Source organism: Saimiri boliviensis, chromosome 11, assembly GCF_048565385.1.
Source record: "Saimiri boliviensis isolate mSaiBol1 chromosome 11, mSaiBol1.pri, whole genome shotgun sequence".
NCBI lineage: Eukaryota > Metazoa > Chordata > Mammalia > Primates > Cebidae > Saimiri > Saimiri boliviensis.
This window is the reverse complement of record NC_133459.1, coordinates 60169318-60190620: the sequence shown is the minus strand read 5'-3', so window position 1 is coordinate 60190620 and position 21303 is coordinate 60169318. Positions and strand designations below refer to the sequence as shown.

Sequence of the window (21303 nt, the reverse complement as noted above, 5' to 3'; positions counted from 1 at the left end):
CCTACAAAATAAATAAATATTATAAATATACATTTGACCATTTCATCTATAGCCTTCAAAGTTTATATATTAAAATAAACTGGTATTTCAGTTTGCCTTTTATTTGGGTAAATAGAAAATTATCTTTTTATAGAAGGAAACAGTAACAACAAGGGAGTTTTTATGAATATTTAGTCATCATTCCAATTTGCTCCATATAACTGAATACGTACGCTGTTTGGCGTTAAGCACGGACAGATATGAGAGGGACTGGCAAATATAGAAAGTGCCAACGTCAATGGAACACACCAGATTCCGTGTGACCTCTGTCCACATCCGGGCATCATTCACATATTCCAAAAACATCTGTTCTTTGGTACACTGCCCGGGGCCCTCTATCACGGTGAATCCTCCAGGGTCACATAAACACAGGTAGCACAGCACCTTGCCCAACAGAGGAATGCACCATCATTTGCATGACGGACAAAGTGAGGAAATTTCTAAGGGAGGAAAAGGCAGTAACACTCTCTACCTGCCCACTGAGAGAACACACGAAGGCACGCATTACACATCACAACAGGAAAGGTGCCAACCTCAGAGACGGGAGCACCAGGCTGCATCTGAATGTATTGCTAAGCTGTCTTTTTAAAAATTTCCCCATACAGTAACTCTGTCTCCATTTGCCTAAAAGTCAATAGGGCAGGAAATAAAGACACAAAAATATTTTTTCAAGTTCCTAATGAAGGATTCCAATTAGTAAATGCTTGACTATAATTTTATTAAAAATCGGTTTTGGTGACATAATAGCAAAGGCAAATCTATTAAAATATAATGCTCTTCACTGGGCACAGTGGCTCCTGCCTGTAATCCTAGCACTTTGGGAGGCTGAGATGGGAGATGGGAGATGCTTGAACCCAGGAGTTCAAGACCAGCCTGGGCAACAAGGCAAAACTCCATCTCTACTAAAAAATAAAAAAACTAGCCAGGGATGGTGGTGCTTGCCTGTGGTCCCAGCACCTCAGGAGGCTGAGGTAAAAGGATCCATGGAGCCTGGGAGGTCAAGGCTACAATGAGCCATGATTGTGCTACTGCACTCCAGCCTCCGCAACAGAGAGAGACCCTGTCTCAAAAAAATATGTGTGTGTGTGTGTGTGCGCGCGTGCGTGCATGCGCTTTCCCGCCAAATTGCAAATAAATAGTATCTTAAATGTAAAGATAATTTTCTAGAGTTCAGTGCTTCAGCATCATACATAACACAGAGAATAATGAGAGTGACCAAGATGTAAACAACAGTATGTACTAAATTGGCCTTGATTTTGCCTGATAAATGCACTATGTGAAAAATATACAGCTGTGTTTCCCTAAGGAATTTTTTTAAAAAATCACAAACGTTAAAAGAACTTCTCTCTGAAATGAGAAATTGGAAAAACATCACTAAAAAGCAAAGCAAATAAAAAAACACTACCACAACAGCAAGGCAACTGCAGCCTATTGACCCCCACAAGAAGCTGTGAAATACAGCAAAGACGAACTTATAGCTAGACACTGGATGACACATCTTGTAAACGGTGTTACTTATGGAAAGGCCCATTTAATAACAAACAAAATTGAAGTGATGTGAGTTAGACAGAGACAGGGATAGGCGAGGAGAGCAGAAGGCGGGGTGCGGAATATCTGTTCTAATCCCTTACCACGTTCTCAGTGCAACAGCCATACTGCTGTGCCTCCTGGGAATAGATATTCCTCACGGCTCTTGCCTCTTGAGACTCGGATGGTTCATTATCATGCAACCACTGTGTACCGAAGTGAAGTTCCTTAATGGAGGGCACAGGAGTGGCCTCTTGAATGTGCGACAAGGGATACAACTCCGTGGACTGAGAGTGACCTTGATAGAACTCATATTCTTCATCAACAAGCATTTCTCTTTCTTCATCCATTTCCTGCAATCTAGGAGTCAGAAATTCATGCATCTCCCAGGCTTCCTGGCTGTGGTCTATCTCTTTTTGTTGGGAATGGAAAGACTTTCCCAGATCTAGAAACGGTTCATCCACAAGTTCTTCCTTAAAATATGGTTCATCTCTAAATCCCTGTAAATAAAAGATGCGAAAAATGTGAAGTTATGCCTGTCCTGAAGCAGCACTATACAGATAAACTGGAAAATTCAAATGCTGGCATGACCCATATGCCAATGCACAGCTAACATGTACCACCCTCCACAGCAAACATGGAGAAATGTAAGCTCACCTCCACACAATCCTCAACCCACAAAAGGGAAAAACAGTAAATTACGAGGCAGAAATCTGCCCTTCACAAGGTGAATCATTTTGCTAAAAGATTCCTTATACATTAGCCACCCGAAAATTCTCCACTAGAAATGGGAATTTTGTTAAACTCTTACACTAAACATATAACCCATTCACTTAATATAACAAGTAGTACATAAATATGTATACACTTCAAACTATTATTTAAGAAAGCAAAGACTTAAAAGATCAAGATTTTTAAGCTTAAATAACTCAAAATGAAGTATAACCATCTGAATGTTTAGAAAACATTCTCCATAAACTAAAGACAAGGGGAGTATGTCTCTACTTTGAGTATGACTTTTTTATAATATAAAAAACCAGAAATCTTATTTTTCATTTGTGTTGAAAATAAATAATATGAAGGAATACCGTAATTTTTAAATTAATTTTTATTTCACTAATCATAACAGCTAGTGCACACTACTGAAACCAAACATGCAGAAACTGTGTTGGGTTACTGGCTAAAACCTGATAAATATATAGATTTGCTGAGACCATGACCTATCTCTGGGGAACCTCTGGGTGCTGGGCATAATGAGGCCCAATTCTTTCTAAAAGTTCAAAGATCTTTCCTATTTTAAGTCCTACTCATTACTACCTAGTGTAAATTCCTGGAATAAATCTATTATTTTCTATTGCCTTCTTGCAACTAAACATCATTGTAGCGAAGCTTTTAAATTAATACAGTAGGATTGGGCATGGTGGCTCATGCCTGTAATCCTAGCACTTTGGAAGGCCAAGGCAGGAGGATCTCTTGAGTACAAGAGTTGAAGACCAGGCTGGGAAACAGAGTGAGACCCTGTCTCTAAAAATAAAAATAAAAAAATAGCTAGGCATCGTGGCATGCACCTGGGGTGCCAGCCACTCAGGAGGCTAAGTCAAAGAATTGCTTGAGCCAAGGAGACTGATGGTGCAGAAAGCTTTGATCACACCACTGCTCTCCAGCTTAGACAACAGAGCAAAACACCATCTCAAAAGAAAAATTAATACAGTATACCAAATACTGCAACCTGGTTTCTTCAATGTGGATAGAGGATGTATTTGAACACAGCATGTGGTTATGCAATTTTTTTAAATGTCTGCACTAAAAAATATAATAGACATTCTAGAAACACACATCATCTTGAGACACTGTCTACATATTATGCAAAGAATATCACTAGACAGTTGTTATCAAGCAAGGCAAAACCATACTCTAACTGCAAAGAGCAACATAAGTGTAATTCCTTTTAAGAATAAAAAAGGAAAGCTTCAAAATACATTTTCTAAAATTAAGGCATAAGGTAGGGTTTGACAAAATAACTCTTCTTTAGAAAGTATTCAATATGATTTTTTTTGTGTAGTTCCATTTTTACAGCATTTTAAATGCAGGTCTATTTTCAACAATATGTTCTACCATCCAAAATTTTAGGAATACATTAGTGTATGTTTGTTCTTTGAAAATGCTTTACATCTTGCCTTTATCATTTATAGAGGCAATGTGATACAGAAGGAAATGTTTTAGTTTTTTAAAAAATAGGCCGGGTACAGTGGCTCATACCTGTAATTTCTACACTTTGGGAGGCCGAGGTGGGTGGACCACCTGAAGTCAGGAATTCGAGACCAGCCTGGCCAACATGATAAAACCCTGTCTCTACTAAAAATACAAAAATCAGCCAGGTGTGGTGGCACAGGCTTGTATTCCAGCTACTTGGGAGGCTGAGGCAGGAGAGTTGCTTGAACCTGAAAGGCAGAGGTTGCGCCACCGTACTCCAGCCTGGGCAACAGAGTAAGAGTCTGTCTAAACCAAACAAACAAAATGTGTGTGTGTGTGTGTGTAATGAGACCAGGTGCGATGGCTCACGCCTATAATGCCAGCACTCTGGGAGGTCAGGGCAGGTAGACCGCTTGAGCTCAGGAGTTCAAGCCCAGCCTGGGCAACATGATGAAACCCCATCTCTAACAAAAATACAAAAAATTAGCTAGATGTGGTAGCACATGCCTCTCATCCCAGCTGCTCAGAAGGCTAAGGCGGGAGGATCACTTGCCCCTGGAAGGCAGAGGTTACAGTAATACCAGATCTCCCCAGTGCACTCCAGCCTGGGTGACAGAGGGAGATCCCATCTCAAAAAAGAGAGAGAGAAAGACAGGAGGATTAGTTCTTTTATACCTATTTAGCCAAAGGAGGGGGACGAGCTTGTGTCTTCTTTATGTCTTTATTTGTATCTATTTAGCCAAAGAGTAAGGACAAGCTTTTGTCTTATTTTCTTTTGTATTCTTTCTACATAGGAAGTTTAGCTTATAGCAAATCATTCAAATGGGAAATAAATATACTAAATACCTTGGGTGCTTCAAGTATTAAAGATGAATTTATATCATGAATTGTTCCTGAAAATTCAGTCTTGTCTTCATTACTGCTTGAATGTAAAATATAACAACTTTCTTCTTCTTTATTATCTTCCTGAAAATATAAACCACTTTTATTTATAATCAAGAAAACATTGGGAGATGGGGGGTAAGGGGAGGGTGAGCATGAGGACAAATACCTAATGCATGTGGGGCTTAAAACCTAGATGACGGGTTGATATGTGCAGCAAATCACCATGGCCCTTGTATACCTGTGTAACAAACCTGCACGTTCTGCACATGTATCCCAGAATTTAAAGTAAAAGAAAGAAAAAAAGAAAAGAAAGATTAATTTGTGTAAAAAAGAAACAAAGAAAGAGAAAATATCTTGGTTTCAAACTTTCATCTTTCCGTTAAGAGCAAATACACAATACAAAATTTATTCAAATTGTTTCATTAGAACAAACTTTCTTTAATAATTAAAAAGAACACCATATTCAGGTCAGAGCTTCCCAAACTTTTAAAAGTATTTCTTAAAGAAAAATCACTCTCCCAGGAATAGACCTTGTATATAAAACTATCTATGTACCTGGCACAAATTTAAGCACTTTAAATATATTTAATATGTTAATTAATATATTAATATATACTCTAAGAAGTGGGTCCTCTCATTAGCCCTATTTTACTGGTGAGCAAAAGTGTACATATTAATTTGCCAAACGTTACACGACTAGTCAGTTACATATTCTGGCTGTCTAGTACTAGAGCCTATGTTCACAATTACCATGCCATGCAATCCTCATCTTTTTTTTTTTTTTTTAATTGAGACAGAGTCTCGCTGTGTGACCCAGACTGGAGTGCAGTCGTGCAATCTCGGCTCACTGCAACCTCTGATGCTCTGGTTCAAGCAATTCTTTTGCCGCAGCCTCCAAAGTAGCTGGGACTAGAGGCATGCATCACCTCGCCTGGCTAATGTTTTTGTATTTTTAGTAGAGACAGGGTTTCTCCATGATAGCCAGGCTGGTCTCGAACTCCTGACCTCCCAGGTGATCTGCCCACCTCAGCCTCCCAAAGTGTTGGGATTACAGGCATGAGCCACCACACACAGCCAATCTTCATCTTATAGATGAGGAATGCAGTAGCTGATGAGGTTGAATAACTGGCACAAGGACACAGAGACTTACAAACCACACATCTAAGCAAAAACCCATAGCTGTCTGGCTCAAGAGTTTTATTGTCAGTTCTGTTCAGTTAGGTCTGAAGATATAATGCAGTTTTTAAAGTCATTTCAGCCTGGGCGTGGTGGCTTACATCTGCAATCCCAGCACTTCGGGAGGCTAAGGCAGAAGCATCACTTCAGCCTGGGAGTTCAATACCAGCCTGGGCAACATGGAGAGATCCTGTCTCTATTTGTATATTAATCAACAGTAATAAGTCATTTCATTCATTTTGTGGGTCGGATATGTTTGAGGTAAGTTTTTAGAAAAGATAAGATTAAAAATATATAATATGAAGTATATAGATATATATACATACTATATCGATATAAATACAAGACTTAATAAAAATAATTCGTTTTCATCACCATTATATATTCACAGTCTTTCTGCTCCACCCTGACTTTGGATTTGTTTCTTCATATTCTCTGTCCCCACTTGTGCTGTGGATTGAGTAAATGTTCAGTAAAAAATAGTTAATGAGATAAGTGGCCGCCAACTTTACCATGAGAGAGAGAGAGAGAGAGAGAGAGAGAGAGAGAGAGAGCGTGCTCAGATAAAATCCATGCCTGGTTCCTTGAATCACTATTTATAGATCATGAGCAGTTTTCCCAGAAGACCCCAGATGTTAAAGGAGGCTTACTTAGTGGTTAAAAAGAAAAAAAATCTTGAAATTGACCTTTCTCTCAATCCCCTCATTGGCCTCCCACCTCTAAGTATTCTTGGCAGCCTTGGACTCACTGAGGGAAGTCTGGGTGAGGTTCCACCCACAATCATCACATTCCAAAATACTCTCAAGAGTAATGCTCTAAGGTCCTTCCACCAGATATAGCACAAGGATCCACACCCAGTCGCTACCAACTCCTGTTTTGTTTTGTTTTGTTTCATTAAACAGCCCAAGACTTCCTAAAACTGTTTCAAGATGAAGGTTGTGTTGTTCAAGTCCTCTAGAACACAAATAGTTTGGGATGTCCCCATGCAGCCACACTAATCTGGCAAATAACCATCAGGAAAAATCTAGACAAAGTTCTTGCTACAATCCAAAATACTAAGAAGATGAAGTCCCTTAAAAACATTAATAGTTTTCCCATCTTTAATTTATCCAAAACTCAAACCAAGCACCTCATGGCATCATCTGTTGACTGCAGTAATACCTACACCAAATATACAAAAGGTCAAGAACTTATTTAACTATGTGCTATATTCCAGTTTGAAATATTTAAAGTATCTGATAGGTATAATACACAAGAATAAAAAAAGTAACATGAAGACCACCGTTTGGTCTCCCATGCAAAAATACTACATGCATAACAAATCTATCTATATACGATTGATAGAGTTTGTCTATTTGTCCCTGCCAAGATCTCGTGTTGAATTTCAATCCCCAATGCTGGAGGTGGGGCCTGGTGGGAGATGTCTGAGTCATGGGGGTGGATCCCTCATGGCTTGGTGCTGTCTTCACAATAGTGAATGAGTGTGTACTCATGTGATCTGGTGGTTTCAAAGTGTGTGGCATGGCCAGGCACGGTGGCTCATGCCTGTAATCCTAGCACTTTAGGAGGCCCAGGCAGGTGGATTGTCTGAGCTCAGGAGTTCAACGCTAGCCTGGCCAACATGGCAAAACCCTGTCTCGACTAAAAATACAAAAATTAGCTGGGTGTGGTGGCGCATGCCTGTAGTCTCAGCTACTTGGAAGACTGAGGCAGGAGAATTGCTTGAACCTGGAAAGTGGATGTTGCAGTGAGCCGAGACTGTACCACCGCACTCCAGCCTGGGCAACAGAGTGAGACTCTGTCTCCAAAAATAAAAAATAAAATACAATGTGTGGCTGTGTGGCATCCCTCACCCCACTCCAACTCTCTCTTACTCCTGCTTTCACTGTGTGAAGTGAGTGCCTGCTCCCGCTTTGTTTTCCACCGTGAGTAAAAGCTCCCAGAGGCCTCCCCAGAAGCAGATGCCACCATGCTTCCTGTACAGCCTGTAAAACTGTGAGTCAATTAAACCTCTTTCTTAGAAATTGCCCAGTCTCAGGTATTTCTTCATAGCAACGCAAGAACAGCCTAATACAATGAACGTAGCTATCTCTATCTACCTATCCAACTATCTATACATAGGAACTTATGTGATTCATACGTTATATTAAAATGTCTCCTAGATTAAAGAATTGGAGTTAAGAAATACCTTAGGAATTCTCTAGTCTTGTCCAATCTTTTCAAAGATGAACAAAACAGGCTCAGAGAAGTGGCATACCCATTGATCAAATTAATAGCATAATGTTTCTCAAAATACGAAACTCGGCATCAGAATTACACAGGCGACCCATGGAAGAGGTAGATTCCTGAAGAGCATATCAGAATTACTACTAAATGAGAATTTCTGGGAGCAGAACCCGGGAAACTGCATTTTCACTACCTCCCAGGTGAGTCTTATATATAGTACATATCTTTAAGTTTGAAATGGGCTAACTTATAGCAAAGCCAGAGACAGAGTTCAGGTTTCTAGAAATCCAGACCAACAATTTATTACAACAATTTATTACAATTTATTAACAACAATTTATTACAATTTATTACAAACAGATAAACATGTATTTATCTGTTTCATACATGCTGCATACAAACTAAACAAGTGACTGACAACACAGTAAGACAGGCAGGTACAGCACTGTGGCTAAGAGCACAGGGTTCAAAGCCGCCCTGCTGAGTGCACGTTATAACTCTACCCCTTACTAGTTATAAGACCTTGGTTGAGCTACTTAATTCTCTGTGCCTCTTCTGTAATGAAGGTAACAAAAGGCCTATTCTTGAAGTTGCTGTAAGGATTAAGTTAGTTAATAGTTAATACGTGTAAAGGGCTTAAAAGAATGATTGACATTTAGTAAGCACTTAGTAATAATAAAACTGGCTGAAAAGCATCATCATTAAGTTTTTTCGTTGTTGTTGTTGGTTTGTTTTTTGCGTTAGAGGTCTCTAGAGCACCATAACTGTAACGGGGTCTTCAGTCATAAGCAGCAACCTGACCATAAGATAAAGCAACAAGATGACTTCAAGATGGGGTTCTTGATGCTAGGAATTACAAGTTGCTTTGATGGAGAGAAAAGCATATTAAAATATCATTGTTATATGATTGAAATGCTATAGTTACCAGGATTTCAGCTTATCATACCATCTTGACATCATTCCCAAATGAAAGTCAAAATGGACAAATACTTATTTTAATTTACATATAAGAATAGCCAGGTACGGTGGCTCACTGTATTTTGGGAGGCCAAGGCAGGTGGACTGCCTAAGCTCAGGAGTTCAAGACCAGCTTGGCCAACATGGTGAAACCCCATCTCTACTAAAAATATAAAAAGTTAGTAGCTAGGCATGGTGGCACACGCCAGTAATCCCAGCTACTTGAGAGGCTGAGGCACAAGATTCACTTGAACCAGGAGGCAGAGGTTGCAGTGAGCCGAGACTGTGCCACTGCACTCCAGCCTAGATGACAGAGTGAGACTTTGTCTCTAAAATGATAATAATAATAATTTGCATATAAGACACGTGCTGAGAGCTTAGAAGTCTGTGCTAAAAGTATGAAGATGAAAGTAGTAATAAGAGTGATAGTAGTAAAACTAGCAACATAGCAGCTAGTATTTATGTAATAATATGCTATGAATGTAATGAATATCACCTTTAAACCCCTAAATCGTATGAGGTAGGCATTATTTTTTCTGATATTGTAAGTCAAGGAAATTAAGAAACCTGCCCAAGGTCACACGCAAGTAAACAGTGGAAAAGAAATTCTCAGCCAGGTATATGTCTTCAAAATCCATGTTCTTAACTGTTATACTATTATCACTTCCTATATTAATAAAATGCAACACTCACCACCAAAGGCTTACAGATGCCGAGGCGTACTATGCCTGGTGGCACAGCTTTCAATACTTCCACAGCTTCAGCAAGTGAGGTGTTGTCCAAACAGTATTCATTGACTGAGACCAGGCGGTCTCCAGGTAATAGTCCTCCACTTCTTTCTGCTACGCCATCTGCTACCAGGGAGCGGATCACAATCACTGATCTTGTAGGATCTAAAGGGTCCTGTGAATCAAGCAAAGAAGAAAGATGAGTATATGCCCTGAAAATAAATATGCAATCTTAGGACAGCGTTGACTCAAGAATCTCATTTGACCACTTACTTCATGTGTTTAGCACTCTGGTGATAATCTTCTAAACACATAAAAATAAATTAAAATCTCACTCTAAGCCAGGTATGTTTGTACACCTCTGTATAATCCCAGCTTCTTGGGATGCTGGGGTGGGAGGATTGCTTGAGCTCAAGAGTTTGAGATCAGCCTAGGCAATATAGCAAGACTTTGTCTCTAAAATAAGTGTTTTTAATTTAAAAAATTAAAAGGCCAGGTGCAGTGGCTCATGCCTAAAATCCCAGCACTGGGGGAGGCCGAAGTGGGAGGAATGTTTAAGCCCAGGAGTTCAAGACCAGCCTAGTCAACATGACAAAACCCCATCTCTGCAAAATACACACAAATTAGCCAGGTGTGGTGGTGTGTGTCTGTAGTCCAAGCTACCTGGGGCGTGGAGCAGGGGATGCTGAGATGGAAGGATTAGGGCTTGAGCCCAGGAAGTCAAGGCTGCAGTGAGCTATGGTTCACTCTAGCCTGGGTGACAGAGCAAGACCCTATCCCCAAAAATAAATACATAAAACATCACACAAATATCAGCTTGTATCAAGGTGAAAATATAATCTTAATAATTTCAGCGGCATGTCTGAGTGCCTAAAACATATAGATTTCCTGTTAAAATTTTTGGTGATTGATACTTAGTTGGACCATAAGAGTCTAGGAACAGTTAGGCAAGAGTCTCTAACATTCTCAAGCACAGTTATGTGATGGACCAAAGATAAGCCTGTCTATTACTCCTCTGGAGCCATAATTAAGCTCCAAGAAAAGCATTAACATAATCATAAATATAATAAGGGAAATGATACTCTGTTCTTATGCCTTCACCAGTAGTACAGAATCCTCCTATAAAACCATACAATTCCAGAAAAGACATGGAAACCATGGAAGATTCCACTGTATTTTCCAAAGTATATTTATAAATAATATGACCTAAAATTATGATATAGTGCCCTTAGGTCACAACTATTCAATATATAGTAAGTATGAATTTATGAACAAAAGCAATGTACAGATCTCTCTCACCCACTGGGAGGGCCCCATATTTCTTGATAAGCACTGAGGACAACACTGACATTCAATGAATACATCTGGTTAATAAAAACCAGTTTATATCACCACTATTGTATTCTGATTTAACAAACTGATATATAGCGCTTACTCTATGTTGGGCTTGACAATCACTAATTTATCTAATCCTTAGAACTCTAGAATGTAGGTAGATTTATTGTCTGTGTTTTATGAACGAGGAAACCGAGGCTCAGTAAGTTAAGGAAACTAGCTAGTATCGCCCATGCGTAACAGAGCCAGGATCCAACCAGGCGGTCTGGCTCTTAAGTCCTTACTCTTGACCACCACACTCTGCAGCTTGCTCTGCATCAGAATGGTCAGAAGAAACCACGAGTTGTAAATGGAGAAGAAAGACATATTCACATGGCAGAGTCTCTTAACTTGTCTTAACAGTGGAGGTGTAGTAACTTAACAAGGGGGAGAAGAAGTAATGACATCCCAAACGCAGCAGCATTCACTTTGGTTTCTCTATGCTTCTCCCATTGTTTCATTATGCACATGCCGTTCCACAAGGCAAGATATTGTAACTTGAGATTCTACTCACTAGCCTCTCTCAAACTCTTCCAGGGAAAGTAGAGAAAAACTGCTAGGTTTGTGTGGGAATTATAAAACTTTGGAATTAGCAAAGTAAGAATTTGCCAAATTCAAAAGCTTTTGAATTTGTTTGAAGTGGCTGATGATTCTTTTGAAGTTTTCTGATGCAGTTTTCAATGCCTCTGCGTTTCAGACATCCGCGTTCATTTTCAAAGTTCTACATGGAATTTTAACCAAATACACCATATTTAAATCAAAAAAGGCTACATAGCTAATTCCTTGAAGAATGCCTTCAAATGTAACATCTTGCTTTTTGCAACTAACCTTGCCTTTCTACCCCCAGTCAAGAGTCCTTTTTACATGCTCTGATGTATACCACCACATATTTATGAAGAGGGTTACAAGTAAAAAGGAGTATAGGGAACTCACTAATGAAGTGGTGTGAAACTATAATTACACCAGTATTTTCAAGTAGGGGGAGCTATTGCATAGGGAGAGAACGGAAGAGAACCGAAAAAGTACAGTGGCATATCAGCAGGCAATCGACGCCGTAATATAAAAGAGCTGTCTATTTTGTCACTGGCAACCATGAATCACAACACACTTTTCATCCTGAAATATGAAACCATTACATTTTAAGTCTGACGCACTAATAAATAAGCTGTACAATTATTTCCTTCATTTAGGATGTCAGTTTTTGATGAAAGGCTTTTTTATTGGGGGGGAAGGAGGCTACATAATAGCTTATTCCTCTCATAAAAGGCACAGCGGCTAACATTCCTTCATATTAATAATTTCTACACTTTCTTGGAGAAAGCTGCAACAGCAAAATATACCAAAAGCAAGCAAATGATTGCACTAAGTTGTCTGTAAACAATCTCTGCAGTTTCATATAACACCAACATTTAAAAATATTATTTTTAACCCAAATAGGTGAGTAGGTTTTCAAAATGCAACCTACTGAACGATACTTTAGGAACATTTTAAAGGGAGATTCACCAGAAGGAAATGGAAATAGACTTCTACCCTTGAAAGATGAATAGATTTCCCTTATTGCCAGAAAAGTCATGGTGAGTACTAATTTACACAAAGTGAGGCCTTCCTTAGACCTCAAACTAGTGACAGGTGTGCTTGCTTACTAAAACGTATTCAGGGTTAGACCGCTAGTTATTCTAAACACTAAATCTAATCTACCACCCCTTTTCCTGGAGGACAGAACCCAAAGGCAGCTCCTTTGTCATTTGGGGGGCAGAAGAGGGGACAAATGAGCCACCTCTGAAGATGCCCCATTATGTATAATTGCGCTTCATTTTCTATGATGACTTTTCTGCCTGTGATTTCCCACATAGCTGAATGAAATCGCTTTAATGAGTAACAGTCATTTCCTTTCATTTCCTTTACATCACATACAGCAGCCACCCTATGGAAAAACAGCAGCTGCTACTGCCTACTGGGGTGGCTGCTACTCTTGAGGCTTTGCTGCATAAAAATGCTCAAAAACCAGCCTCACTCAGGCTGCTTCTCATCAGAAAGGTCCATTTTCTGCAAATACAGTCTACAATATTATATGCATGTTATAGCAAACAAAATGTTATAGAGATACTTCTCAAAACCCCTACCCAACCCCTAGGCACCCAGGCCTGTTTACATAGATATATATGAAGTGCTTCACAAACGTGCTTGTTATCCTTGCACAGGGGTCGTGCTGGTCTCTGTATCATTCCAATTGTAACATATGTGCTGCCAAAGTCCACACCCCTGTTGGCATCTTACTAAAATTATTCTGTCTTCCTACTAAAAACAAAATCCCTGTCAGCTTTTATCACCTTTCATCGTAATTTTAAAATCTCTTATATTTCTTTTGGTAAATAACACTGCAAGGAACATTGTATTTAAGAATCAAGATGCTGCTTTAGACGAAACAGCCAATAGAGGGCACTAAAGACCAATTATAGAACATGAGAAACGTACACTACGCGAGATAGTGTCTTCTGAAGGAATTTTTTTCCTCTTTATTTAAAAAGTTTATATTATTATACATGCTCTAATAGTGCCCGATATATTTGGTTCAACCTAATAATTTCTGAAAGTTGTACCCTACACCATTTTGGGGGGGGGGGACAGAGTCCCACTTTGTCACCCAGGCTGCATTCTCACGCCTCAGCCACCTGAGTAGCTGACATTACAGGTGTGCACCGTCGCTCTCAGCTAATTTTTGTATTTTTAGTAGAGACAGCGTTTTGCCATATTGGTCAGGCTGGTCTCGAACTCCTGGCCTCAAGTGATCCATCCTCCTTGGCCTCCCAAAGTGCTAGAATTACAGGCACCCAGCCAGATCCTTACACCTTTTAAAAATATTATCATAAACTTGTCCTTTGTAGGGACATGGATGAATCTGGAAACCATCATTCTCAGCAAACCGACACAAGAACAGAAAACCAAACACTGCATGTACTCGCTCAGAGATGGGTGTTGAGCAATGAGAACACATGGACAAAGGGAAGGGAGCATCACACACTGGGGTCTGTTTGGGGGTGGCTAGGGGAGGGACAACGGTGGGTGGGGAGGTTGGGGAAAGATAACATGGGGAGAAATGCCAGATAGAGGTGACGGGGGATGGAGGCAGCAAACCGCCTTGCCATGTATGTACCTATGCAACAACCCTGCATGATCTGCACGTGTACCCCAGAACCTAAAGCATAATAAAATATATATATATTTATTATCAAACGCCTATAATTAATTAAGAACAGCAAACTTTCATTGGAATACTACACGTGAAGACAGGAGTATGGACCTGAATTCCACACCCTCTTACTCAGCTAGGAAATCCTGGTGAACCACGTAACTGCTCTGCCTCCTAAGTGAATCAAATCACCAAGCCAGACTGAAGAAAAGTGGATAAATGGATTTTTAAGGTTTCTTCAAGTGATGCTAATGTTTGACGTTTATTATGAACATAGGATGTTTTGATGTTGGGGAAATCCAAGTTGACAGACCCCTCTCCTCCTATATCCTCTGAGTGGCATCAGCACATACCCAAGCTTTTCCTTCTCCCCCTCACCCCTCCACTGAGTTGCTCACTAAGGCATGTCAGTTTGACCTTTTATCTCTTATCTCTTCTGATTCTTCCTTTCCATTTCCACTGCCACCGCCTTGGTTCAGCTTCTCGTTATTTCTGAGCAACTGCTATGGTTTGCTGATAGGTCTACCTGTGTCTAATCTTGTCCCCATGAGTCCATTTTCTACAGAGATAATAGAAACGTCTTTAAAAATAAAAAGGTGATCATTATTCCTCCTCTGCTTAAAATAACTTCAGGGACACGCACTGCCTTCAGGATAAAGTCCTAACTCCTTTATTCTTCGTGAAAGGAAAATCCTTCAGCACGGCAGTTCTGTCTGTCTCTCCATCCCCATACCTACCACTGCCTGCTCCCGTTTGCCCAACACTTAATCCCAACAGCAAAGACAGGAAAGAACCACGGACACCCGGGTATTATGAAATGCCTTGTCATGCTGCTTGGCATAACGCAAGTCATTCCCTCCGCCAGGAATGCTGTCCCTCGCTGCCATTTGTCTAGACTCTGCCACCAGTCAGCTCAAGCGTCTCCTCCAGTGAGAATCATTCCCTTACTCCCTGAAGACCCAAGCACTTCCTACTCTGTGATATCCCTAAACCTAACAAGACCTTCAATTATAGCATTTGTCATAATATATTTCCTTTACTGTCTGACCTTCTAGAATTAGTTTGGTCTTCCTGTTAGATGTATCCACAGCTTGTTGCATTTTCTTCATTAAAACACTTTTTACATTTTACTGAGATTATTGTAAATGACTTCCTTCTATTACTTCCTACTAAAAGTAAGCTTTATGAGACCAAGAATGTGTTTGCTTATTTGTTGCCTGATTTTCAGGGCCTATTACAATGCCTGTCACAGAGAAGGCCCTGAAGAGTAGTTAAAATGTCAAATAACTATCTATTTTGTTTCTCTCTTCCCACTGGACGACAAGTACTCGAAAAGCAAAACTCACATCCCATCATATAGGAATAACAACAGCTGATGACACTAAGTTCTTGCCATACCAGGCTCTGTTCTAAGAATCTTATTTATTTGAACCCATTTAATCCTCACACCATCATGAAATAGGTACGTACCATCATTATCCCCACTTTCTTGGTGAGGAAATTAAGAAAAATTAAATAACTTAACCAAAGCACATGGCTGGTAAATGGCAGAGCCAGAAATTAAACCAGTCAAATTCCAGAGTTTGTGCTTTTAGCCACACTAAGCAATGCCGCTTCTCTAACTTAAGTATTTGCTAAATGAATGAATGTCAAAAGAAGACAAATATGTTAGAAGATATTTTTATCATCTTACAAAAGTGTATAAAACTGAATCCCTTAAATATCACACTTGGCCACTAGAGGTTTGTTTCAGTACCTAGCAGATGAAAAGTTAGAGAGTACAGAATGTGCAGCATGCCTGCATGTACAGGTAAAACATGCATTTGTTTGCCAAATTTCAACGTACAGTTACTTTCTCAAGAATCCATTCATTTGGTGGGCATGAGAACACCTTTACAAGAATGAATTCAAACATGTGATAATCATTATGCTCAAATGGATGGGTTTCAAAGTTTCTGATGTGTCTATAAAATGTATTATATAAATATTTGTGTACATTCCCAAAGATCAAAGAGATTTCACATAAACTAAGGCAGAGTGCAGGGGCATCACCTGGAGCGGAGAGGTGGTTCAGCTGAAATGTAGCTCTGTCACAGACAGACATCAACTCGAAGATGTGGAGAGCTCTAGTTGTGAAACTGCTCCAAAACCTAGACTGCAAATCCAAGCTACCACGGCAAACTCAGTGAAAAGACATGAAGCAGAGCATGTGACATAAAGAGGGGACAGAAGGAATTAACAAGAAAAATGTCATATGCAATAAACTGGCAAATGCATCAGTAAGAGGTATTTAGGAAATAAGAACGTGAGATACATACCAAGAATTGTTCTAATATTTAACATTTATATGCTTTGCAGTATTATCCCAATAAAGAAACACAAGGTGTAACAAAGACTTAACCACATCCAAAGTGAAGAATATCTTTTGGGTTTGTTGTTCAAAAAAACCTATTCTGTATGTAACACTCAAACTTTTAAAAACATTAAATAACCGGATAGGAATGTCAAGACCACACAGCAGGATGACAAAGAGATGGATCAATTGTGACTCTTATTGTCAACTGAGTGTATTAAACATAAAGTTGGTCAACTAAATTCCTGAGAGGAAATCTGGTTAATTCATAGCGACTTTTTTCTTTTTCGAGACAGGTTCTCACTCTGTCACCCAGGCTTGAGTGCAGTGGCCACAATCACAGCTCACTGCAGTCTCCATCTCCTGAGCTTAAGGAATCCTCCTGCCTCAGCCTCCTGAGTAGCTGGGACTGCAGGTGCACACCACATTCAGCTAAATCGCTTCTATGTTTTGTAGATGGGCTCTCCCTATGTTGCTCAGCAGATCTCAAACTTCTGGTATACTCTTAAATGTGGCCATTATTATTTGAACTAAGGAGTATTAAGTTAAAATCTAAATTAATTAACAGCTAAATAAATTTTCAAAGCAAGATCTCAAGGAAGTTGCTAAAACAGGGAATGAAGGAAGAAACCATTAAGTTTAAAAGGAGACAGCTGGCCAGGCACAGCATCTCACATGTGTAATCCCAGCATTTTGGGAGGCCAAGGTGGGAGGATCACTTGAGTCTAGGAGGTCAAGACCACCCTGGGTAATACAGTGAGACTTCACCTCTAAAAAACATTAAAAATAAATAAAAGGAAGACAACTATTTCATTCTGGAGGTAGGCAAAAGAAGAAACTGGGTACAAAAAGGCAACGGAAATGTTCTTTTACAAACATAAACACACGCAGAGAGAGATTTATATACCTTAAGGAAAAAGGAAAACAGTAATCTGCAGAAGCTTGGTGGCACCGCTAGCACGAATTAAAATTTTCATTGTGCGTAATGTCAGAGAACAGAAATTCCAAGATTTTTAAAAAGGGAGAGAAAAGAGGCTGGGCGCGGTGGCTCAAGCCTGTAATCCCAGCACTTTGGGAGGCCGAGGCGGGTGGATCACGAGGTTGAGAGATCGAGACCATCCTGGTCAACATGGTGAAACCCCGTCTCTACTAAAAATAGAAAAACTAGCTGGGCATGGTGGCGCATGCCTGTAATCCCAGTTACTCAGGAGGCTGAGGCAGGAGAATTGCCTGAGTCCAGGAGGTGGAGGTTGCGGTGAGCCGAGATCGCGCCATTGCACTCCAGCCTGGGTAACAAGAGCGAAACTCCGTCTCAAAAAAAAAAAAAAAAAGAGAGAGAGAGAAAAGATAAATAAGAGAGGGAAACAATGAAAACAGCTATTCAGCCCATTAGTGGCAGGATGAGTGTGGATTAGAAGAGACAAGATTTGAGCCCTAGTTTGGCCCCCACCTGGATGTGTACAGTTTCATGAGTGTCTCCATTTCTCTGAGTCAGTTCCCTCACAAACGTAAAACGAAAAAGTTGGATACACTAGTTATGATCCCTTCCCTCAACTCTAAAATCCTGTAACTTAATTTGACAAGAGTATCTTGACTCAAATATGTCCAAAATTTCTATCCAAACAGTTGCAAAACCACTATAAAAAGTAAGGAAAGATATAAGTTAATTCAAAACACTGCATCGGCAATGAAGCTGATGTACACTTGGGTCACAAAACTCAAAAAGGGTATTCCACCATAAAAAAAAAATACATATGACACCATGTGTCCTTTTTTAATAAAATGTGTCTTAAAACACCTTTTTTTTTTCTTTGCCATTTCAGAGCAACAAAAGCCATGTCAGGAACCATCTGCTGAATTAAAATCAGAAGAACGGTTCTGTTTTAAAACAATAGGGTATAATTAATAATTTCAAAAGACTATCTTCTGATTTGACCAATCAGCTAAGCATTTACTTTTGGGAAAGAGAAATAAACATATTTATAGTGAATGCGAAGCAATAACTAATTGATTCTAATGAATAATGAACAAGCTATCTTATCTAACATCTAACTCCATTTTTAACTATTTTATAATATAGCAAAGTATTACACTAATCATACCAATTACCACAACACCATCATATTCAAAGTAAGTGCCCACAAAATACATTCAGTCCACTCAAGATAGATTACACTGATATGGTTCCTGGCTCCTTGTGCCTTATTACTTCCTAAATACTATTAGGCAGTAAGAATAGATTTTTCCACACATCAGACATAGAACTAAACGGTCCCAGAGCTACACAGTAAGCACAGCACAGAAGGCAATAAAAAGTAAAATGGAAGAGAAGTGGACAAAGAAACTTGCTAAAAGATCAAAATATATTCTAAAGAGGCACAAAAAGTATGTAAGCTTGCACATACTTTTATCCTTTAAAGCTTAGGACTTTAAAAACCTATTTTAAGCAACATAATATTTTAAATGGAGTCCCATGGAAATAACTTCTTGCAGACTATTCCTTTGTTATATCCCCTTCTGGTCTCCTATTGAATAACTTCTTTGTATATTAGATACATTCCTTGGATGTTTCATCTCTTGAAAATTTTATGTCATGCTGTAATTGTTTACATGGTTACCAGCTACTCCCAGTCTAGGAAGTTTGCTAGTTGTAAGGAAAACAAAACAAACCATAAACTGTCCTTTATCTAAAAGTCCCATCATCTTGCCGAAATGCCTGGGGTTCCACCAGGCAGATAGTAGTACTCAAGCACAATTAAAATTACATTACTTTTGGCCGGGTACAGTGGCTCATGCCTGTAATCCCAGCACTTTGGGAAGCCAAGGCAGGCAGATCACTTGAGACCAGGAGTTTGAGACCAGCTTGGTCAACATGGCGAAAGCCATCTCTACTAAAAATACAAGAAAAATTACCCAGGTGTGGTGGTGTGCACCTGTAATCACAGATACTCGGAAGGCTGAGGCAGGAGAATTGCTTGAACCTGGGAGGCAGAGGTTACAGTGAGCCAAGATAGCACCAGTGTAATCCAGCCTGGGCAAGAGTAAGACCCCCTCTTAAAAAATAACAAAAATTACATTAGTTGAAATGTGAGTATTCTTAACACTACTGAACTATTCATTTTTAAACAGTTAAGATGGTAAATTTTATGTTATGTATACTTAATGATTTTTATAAATGTAGAATACGAATTTATAAATAAGAAATACTCCATTATCTTCCAGAAAAAAATTATATTAGTTGAAAGTTATTATGATGCAGGGAAAGTATAGACATATAAAAGTTTAAAGCTTTGCAATTTTGGAATTTATTTTAATTTTCCAAATCAATCATTGTCAACTTAACCTAAACACAAATACTAGCCAAACTATAGTGATCAAGTTTTTTAATCTTGAAGATTTGAGTTTCTGATTTGTAAATGGAAATAACAATAGTACAGATTTCAGTTATTAAAAGCGTTCAACAAGGCATGTAATATGCTTATTAAGTCCACAGTAATCACTTCACAGTAATAACTTTTCCATCATAAATTTCATAGTAATAATAATAATAATGCTATTTAGTAACTTAGTAAGTCCATAGTAATCACTTCATAGTAATCACTTCTATTCCATCATAAATTTCATAGTAATAGTAATGTTACTATTATTACTATGAAAACTATGATGGAAAAAATGTTAAAAGGACATACGGGTTTCAGGAGTTAAACAGTTTCCATCCCATTTACTGCCCTCTAAATTCAACTGAGCATATGTGACTTAGACCAACAGTGCTATCATCTGCTAAACGCTTCACCTCGTGATGGTATATTCAAATACTAAAATATGAAAACATAGGGTTGAATCTATGCCCTCCAGATATGCAGATCTATAACCTCTTGAATGCACAAAGAGAGGCTCAGAATAGCATGGCATCCTCAGTTTTCATTCTCCCTAAGCAGACACTGTAAGATGGGAGCCATCTCTACACTGGGAGACTGCCTGACGACACAGCCACATCAAAGTCACAGGATGCCCTTCCTACTTTAGAAAAGATTCTGCAGTGTTTTGCTCTTTTCTTTCTACTCCTTGAGAGGTCAACCAAAGCTGATATATAGCACACAAAATGTAGAATTAAAACTTTACTAACTTTGAAACTGTACAGGAAAAAGGCCAAAGAGTCCTGCTAGGAAATCCAAGGTAAAGCATACAGTTTATATTCTTGGGTGGCAATAAATAAATAAATAAACAAATAAATAAATAAATATTATGTCAGTGAAGAGTTCTGGCCAGGTGAGAAGAGTAAAGGCAAGGGATCATAGGGTTCAAGAACAATGTGAAGAACAGCTTTTATAATTGTGTTAAGTATGTCTCTCTAGAATGACAAAATAACTAGAAATTTCTATCAACTTTCAGTTGAGCCATAATTATGAAGAATTAGTATTATTTTTGGTCTACAGACTACACCTGACAAAACCACAGACTCAGAAGCTCAGCGCTATTTACTAAGTGGGTGGTCATGAGCAAACACCTTAACCTCAGCATCAGTTTTCCTTATCCATAAAACAAAAATGATTATAGGCCCTGTAGCCTGGAGGTTGTAGAGAAGATGAAATCAGTCAACATACATAAAGTGTTTTAAACAGTGCCTGACTCAGAGTACAGTAGTTCCCCCTTAT

At 39.1% G+C, this 21303-nt stretch overlaps 1 protein-coding gene and 1 non-coding gene across 10 annotated transcripts in view; both read right to left on the bottom strand.

The window, feature by feature from the left end:
- The window catches only part of PATJ (PATJ crumbs cell polarity complex component), a 430121-nt gene that overhangs the window by 302126 nt on the left and 106692 nt on the right, over positions 1-21303 (bottom strand). For all 9 annotated transcript variants that reach the window (XM_074380917.1, XM_074380918.1, XM_074380919.1 and 6 more), the window contains exons 18-20: positions 9697-9906; positions 4606-4725; positions 1671-2066 (exon numbers count right to left, since the gene is read on the bottom strand). In XM_074380917.1, coding sequence (XP_074237018.1) covers positions 1671-2066; positions 4606-4725; positions 9697-9906 — 726 coding nt within the window. The remainder of the gene's footprint in view (positions 1-1670; positions 2067-4605; positions 4726-9696; positions 9907-21303) is intronic.
- Positions 13262-13363, bottom strand: LOC120366175 (U6 spliceosomal RNA). The gene has a single exon (XR_005580921.1). It is a non-coding gene; the product is annotated as a U6 spliceosomal RNA (small nuclear RNA).